The sequence below is a fragment of the Microtus pennsylvanicus genome, chromosome 7 (assembly GCF_037038515.1).
Source record: "Microtus pennsylvanicus isolate mMicPen1 chromosome 7, mMicPen1.hap1, whole genome shotgun sequence".
Taxonomy (NCBI): Eukaryota; Metazoa; Chordata; class Mammalia; order Rodentia; family Cricetidae; genus Microtus; species Microtus pennsylvanicus.
Window position 1 is genome coordinate 35,321,589 of NC_134585.1, and position 12,952 is coordinate 35,334,540.

At 50.7% G+C, this 12,952-nt stretch overlaps 2 protein-coding genes across 4 annotated transcripts in view; both read right to left on the reverse strand.

Moving 5' to 3' along the window:
• Arhgef4 (Rho guanine nucleotide exchange factor 4) overlaps positions 1-12,952 on the reverse strand; it is a 143,144-nt gene that overhangs the window by 7,347 nt on the left and 122,845 nt on the right. For all 3 annotated transcript variants that reach the window (XM_075980487.1, XM_075980488.1, XM_075980489.1), the window contains 2 exons: positions 12,017-12,153; positions 280-459 (listed from right to left, as the gene is read on the reverse strand). In XM_075980487.1, the coding sequence (XP_075836602.1) occupies positions 280-459; positions 12,017-12,153 (317 nt within the window). The remainder of the gene's footprint in view (positions 1-279; positions 460-12,016; positions 12,154-12,952) is intronic.
• On the reverse strand, positions 3,196-3,366 carry Smim39 (small integral membrane protein 39). The gene has a single exon (XM_075980494.1). The coding sequence runs from the start codon at positions 3,364-3,366 to the stop codon at positions 3,196-3,198; it is 171 nt and encodes a 56-aa protein (XP_075836609.1).

Genomic DNA, 12,952 nt, shown 5'->3' on the forward strand with positions numbered 1-12,952 from the left:
TGCGTGCGTGCGTGCGTGTGTGTGTGTGTGTGTGTGTGTGTGTGTGTGTGTGATTGAGCAGAATGTCTGTCACAGTTCTGACCCCCACCCATCCAGTCTGAGGTACCAAGTAACAGCAAAACAGAGTCCATGCTCCATGCCTCCTGGAACTGAGGTACTAAAACTGAGAGGGGGTGGCCCATGCTACATGCCTGGAACTGCAGAGCTGTTTGGGCTTGGACTTTTGAGCAGAACCAGGAGTCTTCAGAAGTTTGGGGAAAGCACAGACTGGAGCCATACCCGTACAAAGCTGGCAGGGAACCACCCCTCGCCATCTGCGACGCGGCCCCACCACCATTCTCTGTTGGTGGCATCCATCACTTCGATGACATCGCCGGCTTTGAAGCCCAGTTCCTGGTCGTCCATGGTAACATGGTCCCACAGGGCTTCGGCACATACCACACTGCCATCACTAATGAGCTGTGGAGAGAGCCAAGGCAGCGGCGTCAGTGAGGCAAGGCTACCCTAACCTGCTCTTACCCAGCAGCCCTGGAAGCAGGGATCCTGGCCTGCTGTACCAAGAAACTAATGAAGTCCGTCCATTGTCTCTGCTCCCCCGGGGGAGGGGGGCAGGGCTGTGTCTTGGGCACGTCAGTGAGGAAGCCAGAAGTGAATTCATTCACACCTTCAGCTACTGAGTCTGTGACTTCCGCTTCAGTGCCCTACACTGAGATGCTGGACTGGATGTGCACTGCGACGTGGCAACTGGCAGCTGCTACCCGTGCTCCTAGGTAGCCATTTAAGAGGGAACTTGCTCCCTCTGCAGGTTTTTGCCTGTGAGGTCACCCAATTAATAGTACTGTTTTTCCAATGACAGTGCCCATCACAGCAGCTGGGTCATTTTCGTTGTGTTTCATTTAAAAAAAAAAACCTTGCAGAAGTAGTCACATGACACCACTGCTCCTTATAGCCCTGGCACTCAAACACGCACTGGGATCTTTCTGCCCAGTGACTGTCTGATGAGGCTCCTCTCTACTGTGTGGCCTGCCCCCGGCCCCTCCCAGGTGGCCCTGATGGTTGGACCTCAGTCCCTCATTCTGATTCGAAGGCTGTCTTCTGCTTTATGAATAGATGGCTGAGGGCAGGATACAGTGGGGTAGGGGATGCATATGGCCTCCTCCTTGGCTAGCCAACAGAGACATAGACAGTCACCTCCAAGCAGGTCCCCTCACAACCCAGTCCTGCTTCTTCTAAGCTGCTTTATACCCTGTGCGCTCTCCCTTGGCCTCCCTGGGGACTTCCTGTTTGAATCCTCGCATCAGCCCAGGAAAGTGGATCTCTTCCCAGGAAGATAAGTGGCACCTCTGCCTCAAGTGTCAGGCATTGCCCTAGAGCTCTCTGTGCCCAAAGCCACACGGATCCTAGCAGGGCTCTGGGTTCCTGGGGACAGCAGCCCTCTAACCTCTGGGCTCGCTGTCTCTGTAACAGTGACTTTCGGTAGAGAAGTCTGGCGGACACACAGCTGGTATAAGACAGGAGGACTCAGCAGGGCCACAGTAGGATCCAGTCTGCTGCGGGCCAGGAGCCAGCAGGCTTCCTGCATCGGGCTGTCATGGGAAGCCTTGAAGATACAGCAGAAAGAGGTGGAAGCCAGTGAGAGACAACGGGGAATGTGCCTGACCTGGGGTCTGTAATTCTGGCCACAGATTTGGGGAAATAACCCAGGTACTCAACGTGGTCCAACTTCCTGCTTTGTATGAACTGGGTGAGGGATCTCCCTCTGTCCCTGGATTCCCTCAAATAAGCATAGCGAGGGAGAGACGGAGGGAGGGAGGGAGGGAGGGAGGGAGGGAGGGAGGGAGGGAGGCGGGCAGGCAGCCCTCTCCTTATTTTGTGGTCTGGGTAGACCTTGTGGATCCTACCCTGCTGCTGGGACAGCTACTGAGGGTGTGGAACAAAGGCAGGGCTTTTCAGAGACGAGGGTCCTGGGTTGTGTTACTGACAAGTCCCACAAAGCCCAGTCACGTGGAAGCCTGTAGAGTGGGAAGGAGGCACTGGTCATCAGTGTTACTTCCAGACACAGAAAGCATCCAGTAGACACACTGCCATGTCTTTGAGCATATCCTCCGAACTCGCTGCGTCCCCCATCAGCACAGCAGTAAACAGACTCTCCGCGTGATGGGTATCACAAAGGGAAGGCTAACATGCTCCAGCTCTGAAACCAACCATGCCCATGTCACTGCCAAAGCAAAATGTGGCTCCAAGAGGCGAGAAACACATTTTACAGAGTTATCAGTGGCGAACCGCAGCTTCAGCTCGGTTCATTTTTCTGCAGAGCCCCTCTTGGCCCCATCAAGTGCACCTGCTCCTAAATCCGGCTCTCCAGCTGCCGCCGAGAATAGGAATCCAGCTGGCTTCTGCCTGGCAGGAGGAGACAGAGGCTGGCTGGCTGGCTGCCTCTGAGGTGGAGGGGCATCTGGGGGCAGGTGGGGCTTGTGCCAATACCCAGGTAAGATAAAGATTAAGATAAGCCAGGGGCAGGGGCAGACTTCCTTCCTGTGCCTCTGGTTCTGCCTGGCTCTAAGGGAGGCCGTGATTTAAACGGACCCCAGTGGACCATCATCTCCTTTATCATATCGCCCTCCTCCTACCTCCCGTGTTCCTCTCACATGCGGGGTGGTGGCGCCTTCTCACCAAGCTGTCCCTGAACACCGGATGTGGTGGGAGGGTGTGTTCAGAGTGGCTGCTGCAAGTCATACAGCAGCGGCTCTACCCTTGGAGACTGACTGGCACTTTTTAAGGCCTAAAATAACAAAAACGCAGGTATCCGTCTGCAGAGGAGCCCCGATATCCTCTACAGGCCTCCTGCAGCCCCGACACAATACATGCCCTGCAGTCCAACGCACACCCTTTCCAAACAGCCCCCACTAGCAGGTCACGGCTCCTCCAACATCTTCAGTCAGAGACCCGCCATGTTGCCCCACCCCCTCCTCTCCAGCCTCGAAAACTGATGAAAGGCCTATCGGGCACGTGTGCCACCACGCCCCTCAGTCACCCTCACGGTGGCATCCTCGGGGGCACCCCCAGATCGGCCTTGACAGTGAGCACACGGGGTTGGGGGTGGGGCTGGGGGAAATCTTTCCCTCTGCATGGTGACAGCGGCTAGAAGGTGCCACTCACCCTGCGCGGTTCCCTGCGGTGCCGGGCGCGTGCAGCTCAGCGAAAGGCCAGCAGGAATATCAGCACGGCGTTGATGAGGACCAGCAGCGCCAGCACAGCCGAGACCACCACGCGTTGGGCGCCCGGGGGCAGGTTGCAGCGCAGCAGGGCGCGGAGGGCGCCGCCAGGCGTCGCAGGGCCGCGCCGGGGCTGCGGGGGCTTGGCCATCACGCCCGGCCTACCTCCGGGCTCCTAACGCCGGGAGATCCCAGCTCAGGGCTGGAGCCGGAGGCGTAGGAAAGGAGGCGGAGCTGCCTGCGCTCACCCGCCAGGCTCCTCCCTCACAGCTAGCTCTCTGAGTGAGCATCCAGGGCTTCAGTGGGTGCAGGGCGAAAAGAGTGACAGGGGGGTGGTGGCAGGGAGGGGACCTGTTAAAATCGCATGACGGGGTTGCTGTGGCTCTGAAGAGCAAGTGCGTTGTGATCTGCCCTGGGCACTTACTTCCCTGGGAGAGTTAGAAGACTCTAATATCCACACAATGGTAGGTGCACAGATAGCCATGGAAGTCCTTGGGGGTTCCTGGGGACCTAGCTGACCCAGGCATTCCCTAGTGAGCTGAAATCTTTGGTTGTTGTGTGTGGGGGTGTGGGGGTATGGGGGGTAGGGTTAGCAGTTTTGTCATATAGTCCAGACTGGCTTTTAATTCATATATTTTACATAGATGACCTTGAAATTTTGATTTGCCTACTCCACCGTCCTCAGAGGTAGGATTCCAGGTATGAACCATCATGCTTGGTTTATGTGGTTCCGGGATCAAAAGCAGGGCTTCCTGCTTGCTAAGCAAGTACTCCACACTCTGAGGCAAATCCCCAGAGGACCAAGGGATCTTAACTCCTTGGGAAATCACTTCACAAATGAGTAAAATGTGCCTCTGTAACATTAGACAATTGTCACACAAACGCCCAGCAAAACAGGGTAGCCCGGGGGAGAATCTGAACCTGGGCCTGACTGATCAGCCTCAACCACCAGAACAGGGTTCTGAGCCTTCAGACACACAGCTGTCTTCTTCACTGGCAGCACCAAACAGAACCCGCAACCTCAACAGGGCAGAGGTCTCGGTCTTACCAGCGTAGCCCTCTGAAACCGACTGTAGTTTAGGTGGGGGAGGCACAGCAGAGGAAGCACGGTGTTCATGTGTAGGTGACTGTCCCCTGATCCCTGTCATCACCCTGCTGAAGAGCTCAGGCGTGTACATGTGTGGTCCCGTGTACAATGTGCATACATGTGTATCTGTGAGAAGGGACACTTCTGTGGGTGTGCGGGGGTCATCTGTGCATGTACTGGTGTGTATGTGTGGGTGCCTCTGTGGATCTGAAGGGGCAGCTTACCTTCTGCACTACAGGCTCAGCCTAGACCATCGATCTGGGGTACTGCGTCTACTCAGTTCTGCAGAAAATCTTGGGTACCAGGTCCCCCCCCCCATTCCTCAAAGGGTTTTGGGAACATGGTGGTTTGAGAAAGATGTCTCCCATTGTCTTGGGGCATGTGAATACTCGATCTCCATTTGACAGCACTGTTCTGGGAAGCTGAGGAGGTGTGGCCTTATTGGTCAGGAATTATGTCACTAAGGTGGCTTTCTCTATGCTTCCCGCTTACAGTCCTAGACTCTGAGCTCTCAGCAGTCCTTACTGCACGTCTGCCACCTGCTGCCGCAATTCTCTTAGCCCCTGGAACTGTACGTTCAAGCAAACTCTTTCTTCTAGAAGTTGCCTTGGTCATGGTGTTTCATTGCAGCAGCAGAAGACCAATGCAGGTAGACATTAGAAGACATCCGAGGGCCACTGCCATTCCATTTCTTACTTTTCTCTAAGGCTGGGGACCTGCCATCTACTGGAGTGATGCTGGGACTTGTAGTTCCATAGAGAGAAGGTAGTCTCTGCATCCCCAGGTACCTTAGCATAGCAGGGTCTACGGCACTGAAATCAAACATTCAGTCTTTAAACTAAGTCCTTTAAGACTCAGAAGGTAAACAAAATTTAGAAAACTCAGTAGGTGCACAACTCATAGTTCCCAAAAAAGTTCCTAAAACATACAAGATTCACAAGACCCCTCCCAAGGGTTACATAAAGAATGAATTGCCAAGAAGAGGAGACTCTGACCAGCTGAGCTGCCCACAAGTCCTGCAGAGAGCTCCAGGGATTCAGCTGTCTTGAGAATCATCAGGCATGCTGGGCCTTCCAGTGATACACCTGTTTTTAATGCATAACCCAGTAAACTCATTCAGTTACTAAGCTAGACTTGGGTTTCTTTGTTTTGTTCTCAATACCCCATCTGAGGTGAGTATGTTTGCTTCCCTCAGATCCTGGGGTAAAGTCACACAACAACACTCTGTTCACTGCTATGCCAGATCCAGAGAGGACCAGCCCCAGCTACGAATATGACCTTCACCTCATGATGGCAGCAGAACCACAGGGGAGCATGGAATGGGACAAAAGGCCCTTGGGTTTGGGCTGGGTTAAGAACTATGTGGGGATACGACCTTACCCAGGTACTCTTAGCTTTAAACTGCAAGAGCCCAGGGTATAACTCGGATAACAGCGGCAACAGCTTGACCATAAAAACTCAGGCCCCTAAGCTGGTATGCCAAGGTGGCAAGACTAACAGGAAAGGGGGAGACACAGACGATGTAAGGTGAGGGAGGCTGGGTCCTGAAGGGAGACACAGGTGTCTAAGGTGAGGGAAGCTGAGTCTAAGTTCTATAATTCTGGGTAATAATGGAGGGGACAGGAGCTGCTTTGGAAGAGTAAACACCATCTGGCTTTGCAGTTCTGGGCTCACAGGGCAGCAGTGATCTGAAGGGACTTATAGCTGCTCCTTCCCTGTCTCAAGGAGCTCCTGAGGCAGCTGGTTTTCCAACACCAACAGTGATCACAAGATAATGAAGCACCAACAGGTGTTAGGGTCCTCCTTCAGGCTGGCAAGTGTGAGAACCAGGCCAGGCTCACTATGTCTGTCATCACAGGAGCCAGGGGAAGACAGAGACACTTGGAGCCAGAGGTCAGCTAATGCCATAGTGAGGTGGCCTTGGGTCCTACAGTACCTTCATGTGAGTCACAAGTGCCGGGGGAGACGGCAAGCACCTTGGGAGACCAAAATGACCTGAGACAACTCTGCTTCCTACCTGTGTTGATCCCATGATTGACAGCATTCTTGCTTACACTTTGAGATGGCACACATTCTATGGCTCTCCTGTGTCTGTCTGCCTCCTAGCTTGGGCTTTTGGCAGGATGACATAAAAACCATCTGTACTCTGCTTCTACCCTAGAATTGAAGGACCCAAGCAGCTATGGGCACAGGCAACAAAGGGAACCCTGGGACCCCAATGTTCTCCCCTCTGTGTGGAGAGCAGCTGGAGCTAAGGGGACGTTTCAGCCATGGCCCGACCCAAAGGGTACGAGCTGCCATGCACAGGTGATAAGGGGTTTACAGGAGACTGTAGGTTCCTCACCCACCTCTCCCCAGATCACTACACACAGTAGAACTGAAACGTAGTGGAGATGAGGCCATGCTGGGTGGTTGTAGGAAGGAAGGGCTGTATAAAGAGCCACAGACAGACACTTCCTACTTTTGCCAGTTTGGAAAAAATCCTTGTGCTGAGGATGGACTCAGGCCAGGTAGCAGGCATGGCAGCGAAGCCTAGTATGACTGAGCAAGGTAGGAAGCACAGGCATGCCCAGGCCCAAGCCATGGCATCTGGAGAAGGCTCTATACTGGACAATGCTGTAGGAGAGAGACACTTGCAGAAGCTGAGGACAGTTAACTGCTTCATTTGCTGACTCATCCTGCAGGCATTGGGCAGTCCCAAGGGACCTGGGACAAGTATGTGAGAGGAATACAGAAAGCCTAAGACCCTGCACCACCTTCTCATGCTCCTCACATGAAAAGACAGGCATCATATACACAGCCCATTCCTGCATGCTCAGCCCTTTGTAAGGACTGGGCCTTCTACACATCTGCACGCTATACCTACAGTGTGCACACGTGTGTAAGTAAGCACGGCAGTCACGCCCCAGGTACCCAGAATGCAAACTGCCTCTCAGATCCCCACTAGCTATCACACTCTCGGCTGGAGGAGTTGGGATCCCCTCTGTAAAAACTTGGGAAGTCTGGGGGCTTTAGAGATGGTTCAGTAGTTAAGAACACATAATGTTCTTGCAGAGGACCCAAGTTAGGTTCCTAGTATCCAACGCTGGTACCTTATAGCCACCATAACTCTAGCTCCAGGGAATCCCATGTCCTCTTCTGGCCATATGTGTGTACCCACTCACAGAGACATCATTGAAATGCTTTTTTAAACCTCTTAAAGAATTTGACAAGTCCTTTTTTTCTCCTAATGGTGGCATGAACAGGAAAGGTTCACAATCTACAATATGACACCCACTTCTGAGAAAATACAAGTCAGAATGTGGTTTATGGCAGGCCCAACATCACCGAGGACACTTCCTCTGACACCTCCTGCTCCAACAATGTCCAAGGATAAAGTTCATGCTAACCCCCAACAGAGCTTCCTGCTGAGTCCCTACAGGCAACAGACAATGGCCAAGGGGAGGGAAGGGGGTACCCAAGGAAGGCAAAGGAGCCAGCCATCCCCAGAAATCACCCCCTACATCTTTCCCGAGCTCTAGTTAGAATCTACTCAATGCCTTCTGCAGGTCAGAAAGTACAGTCTTTCTTGACTCTATCCCCAGAGCCACAGTTCGATGGGCTGACTAGCCAGAGGCCTGTCCCTGGAATCCAGGAGACATCCTTTATGCCTGCCCTGCCTGTCCTCTGTCCCCTTTAGAGACCCACTCCCCTGCTTTTTCTGTTCAGATCTAGGAGTACTGATGCTCCACTGGGGTAATTGTGAAGAGTGTACCCCGGTAATAAGGAGGCAACCTTTTCCCGGCATAGTCCTGCATCACTGCAAGGAGCTCCCATCCCTGACTGGATGGCCCCTGAAAGACCTTGAGCCAACAAAGAAGTAAACTATTTTAAGTAGTGCAATTGGCACTGAGGGAACTAACTCCTCAGGACACAGCTCGTCCTCTCCTCAAAGGCCCTTCCCACACGCACACCATCTATGCTGTCTCGTGGGCCCCTGCATGTGTGCGCCACCTGCCTCAGAACTTCCCGGTTCTTATATGGTAGCCCTGGCTCTGGGGACTCCTTAGCCACAGTTCTGTGCCTGCAGCCTTGTCTACAACCAAAGAGCTCATAAACTCAAGATGTACCTTTCCAAAATTTCACCCTGGGAAGGAAATACATAGCTGTAAGACCCAAGAACCCAGCAGTGTGGCATGGCAGGACAGTCAAGGAGCCTGCCCACAGGCGTCTCCGTGTCTTTCACTATGGTTGCCATTATTGAGACCTACTCAGAACCGGCCACAGCAAGTTATGGTCTTCTTTCCAGTCTGTCCCCATGCCGTGTCCTGGTCATCTCATATTGGAATGAAGGAATCAACATTCAGTTGCCTTCTCCACGCTCCATACCACACACAGGGTGTCTGGGATCCTTTCCTCGCTCTGAGGAAGGTGAGGAAGACAGCCTGGTTTTCTAAAGCTAAGCCTGACCATCATCTCTGGATTTTGTCTATAAAGAAGATGAGAACGCTCCATCAAAAAAGTTCATGAAGGTCAGTTCCGGAGAAAGACTGAGGGCTGGGAGTAGAGCTTTGTGGTATAGCATGCACTTAGTATTTCCAAGGTCCTAGGTTCAAGACCCCTTCCCCACACATACACACAGATTTACTTCTTTAATTAGAAACTTTAACTTATTTGCATGCTTTTTTTTCTCTGTGTTTCACAGATTTTTACACTGGGTGTTATTACCAATAATATGTGTGTGAAGCAGATGCACCTATATGTGGGCCAGTGAAAAAGTGTTGTGTGTGTAGGTCAGTGGACAACCTCCATTGTTTTTCTTAAGAGCTGGCTTTTTTTTTTTTAATAAAGTCTCTCACTGGCCTAGAGTTTGCCAATCAGGCTAGGCTGGCTGACTAGCTAGCCTCAGGGATCTACCATCTGCCAAGCACCAAGATTACAAGCGCATACCACTGTACCCAGCTTTTTCACATGGGTTCCGTGTGAAACCAACAGACTCAGGTTCTCATGTCTGTAAGGGTCATCTCCCAAGCTCTGCAGCAAGCATCGGGGAACAACTCTTTTCAATCATTATTAGAGTATTGGGGCATAGCTTAGTGGAACAAGGCTACCTCACATGAGCAAGGCCTGAGCTTTAGCCATCAGCATCACCAAACAAAAACAAAAAATATAAAATAGTAAAAAAGGAAAAAAAAGGATGTGGTTCACATGTGAAATTCCCCTTATAGGCTCACCTCCCTGGCTTCTGACACTGTTCAGGGAAGTTTTAGAAACCTGGGGTGAGAAGACGTGGTTTTCGGAGCTGGGTCATTGAGGATGGACTTTCAGAAGCGGAGCCAGGCCCTGCTGCCAGCCCAGGTCCTCTGCTTCCTGGCTGGCGTCATGAGAGAAGCTGCTGCTCTCCCACGGATGAGCTCCCTCCAGCCACCGTGTTGTTCACACCACTGTGAAGCACATCTTCTCACCCAGAGCTCAAACAGCCCTTTCCACCATCCAGATGCACTGGCAGCTCACAGCCATGCAGAAGTGCTACAAAGAAAACAGTCACTGTCTAGACCTGGGCCTCTGAGAAGAGGTCACCTGCCGAGAACTTCCCTACTCACTTTTACGTGGAAGGAAGGTACCACACCCAACAGTGCTTTTGGAGCTGTGTAAGGCAGGATGGGAAGAAGTCAGGGACATGAGAAAGGAGAGGAAGCCCCTTCACTCACGAATCTGCTTGAAGCCTCTTGTCTCGGGGGTGGGGGTAGGGCACTCTTGGGTGGGGGAGCAACATTTCCATCACAATTAGCCACTGCTTACAACCTTTCTTCTTTCTCAGCTACAAACCTGCCATTTTCTAGGAACCTCAACAGACACTGCATTTACAGAGCAGGGACATGGTCTCCACCCTGTGAGCAACCCTAGAAGTCACACAAGATGTCATGTTATCAGGTTGTAATTATACACATACACACATACACACACACACACATATATATATATAAAGGTTATGATTCTATTGGGATGTATATATCTATATGTAAACTTATATATAGTTAAAATATAATCCAGCATATCTCCCTCCAGAGCTGCTAAATCCCATTTTATCAAAAAATGAGAGAAAAGGAAGAGGAAAAGGGTTTCTTAGCAACCTTTTAAGATGCCATCCGAGGCCCACCAAAATAGTGCACATGGCTAAGGCAAGGCATTAGTGCTGTTTTCCTTGAAGCGGCCACACCCACACTTGGTTACATGTATCCTTCTTACTCAACATCTCTCTTTTTCCCTCAGCACTTGCTCTTAAGATTATACTAAAATATCCGTGGACTCTGCTTCAAACTGCCTAGGCCTGAAATTCCTTTCTGGGTTGGAGCCATGAATCCAGCTTTGGTCCTGACCTGAGGTTCCTAAAAGAACAGGTGCACTTGCCGTCCACTCACAGATAACACAGCTGCCTGAGAATCGTCTGCTAATGAAAACTCTTCAGTACTGCAAGACCTGAATTCATTTGGGTGAAGCAGGAACACACACAGGGGCTCGTGTTTATGCAGGACAACAAGCTCACTGCCGTTATATTCCACCCTCTCCCCAGTGAGAAACAGGAGTGTGTGTGACTATTTAATGGAGAACCTAAGCTTCAAATTTTCTGAGGAAATGCTAGTTAAAGGCTGGTGTGTGTGTGTGTGTGTGTGTGTGTGAGCTGAAAAGGAGGTATAGCCTCTAGTACTTTGTAGCACAGCGGGGTAGCCCTGATGCATTCAATTAAGAACTGCTCAAGAGGCCTGGGGGAATTGCTCAGTGGTAAAAGTACTTGCTCTGCAAGCATAGGGACCTGAGTTCAAATCCCCAGCACTATCAAAATGCCAGGCTACATACACACGTATTCGCAGTATTGCAGGGCTGAAACAGGCAGATCCTGAGCTGGTAGCCTCTGCATGTGTGTGTATAAATCTATATGCGCATGTAAGTAGCTTAAAGGAGGGGCTGGGATGATAGTGTAGTCTTAGCACAGTCTTGACTTACATCCATGACTTATAAACATGAGGACAAGAGTTGGACCCACAGAACCCATGTAAAAAAAATAAACCCAGTATTTAATTGATGGCAGAGACAGAGACACCCCTGGGGCTACCACCTGCCAGCCAGCCAAGCCTACTTGAGTACCTCCAGGCCAGTGAGAAACCCTATCTCAAAAATCAAAGTGAACAGCAACCGAAGAACAAGAGCTGAGGTTACCATGAGGTCATATGTGTGCATACATATGAACACACGTGTTTATCCGTGCAATATGAACACATACACACATAGTTCAAAGGAGCTAGGGAATGAGGTTCTGAATTTTCCCAACATAAAAAAATAGTAAATTTTTGAGGCAATGGGTACGTTCATTACCCGTCATACGACAAATAAATACAGCATACACAATAAGTGTCAGCTAAAAATCGAAAGGAGAACTTGTGATGGAGGTAGTTCTGCCCAGATGAAACCTCTCACTAATTTCATCTGCTTAGCTAGGAAACAGAGAAACCTTTAAGTGGCACACGGTTGTCATAGCAACAGCAATACTTGGAGCTTGTGTCCACAGGGAAACTGGCTTATCAGTTTTCCCTTGCTTCATGCACAGTCTACGCGGAATTTGTCACTTGAACTGGAATAACAGGAAGACCTGCTTTGCTCACTCTACCAGAACTCCTGCCTGGCACTGCTCCTGCTCCCGGACCCTCTTCCACTGGCCGAGCCTCCTTGACACTACCTCGTTGATGGCCAGTTGCTCTCCACCTCCTCTTGGGTGGCTGTAGTGGTGCCCCGAGTTGTGAAGCTCTTCATACAGGTCCTCTTCACTGCCTGTTTCCTCCGCGCACACTGTATCCAGAGTTCCATCCGGCATCCCTGGAAGGAGAGACAGCAGCGGGCAAAGAGCGTCAGCTTGGGAGGTGGAAGAAAGCGGGTGGCAAAGGACCCGGGTGACTGTAGAACCAGTATTACTTCTTCGGGAGGAAGGAGGGGGCCAGGAGCTACTTTGTCAAGCTGTCCTTGCCTGCTGGATGCAGAGCACTGACATCAATGCTACAAAGTCACCTAGCCCTGGGTCACAGCAACCTGGTAGCCAAGAAGACACCAGGGTTGGCTGGAGCACATCATCCAAGAACTCTGAGTTCAACTAAAAGTCATTTACCAATATCTATAAAGGGCCATAAAAGACCTAAGAGAAAAGGTAATCTTGGAGAACTTTTGAGATAGCTTATCCAGTTAAGGTCCTTGCTACCCATCCTGACCACACATGTTCAACACCTGGGATCTATATGGTGGAAGGGGAGAACAAACTCCTACAAGTTGTCCTCTGACCTCTACATGTATGCCAAGGGTCATACATACACAAACACAATGTGATTTTTGAGACAAAATATAACTAATTTTAATTTTGGAAATTATAATTCAATTACATTTCTCCCTTCCCTTTCCTCTCTCCAAACTCTCCTATATACCCTTCCCAGCTTTCCTTCAAATTCATTGACTATTTTTCCACTAATTGTTATTGCATGCATACATGTATTTATATATCCATGTATATTACTAAATATAACCCATTGGGTTCATATAATGTTACTTGCTTATATGTTTTTAGGGCTGCCTGTTGGCACCACACAACCAATTAGCGTGTTTTTCCTTGGAGAAGACCACCTTTCCT

What these genes read in the sequence shown, in the direction of transcription:
- Smim39 (XM_075980494.1), bottom strand. Translation starts at nt 3,366, where the DNA reads ATGGCCAAGCCCCCGCAGCCCCGGCGCGGCCCTGCGACGCCTGGCGGC.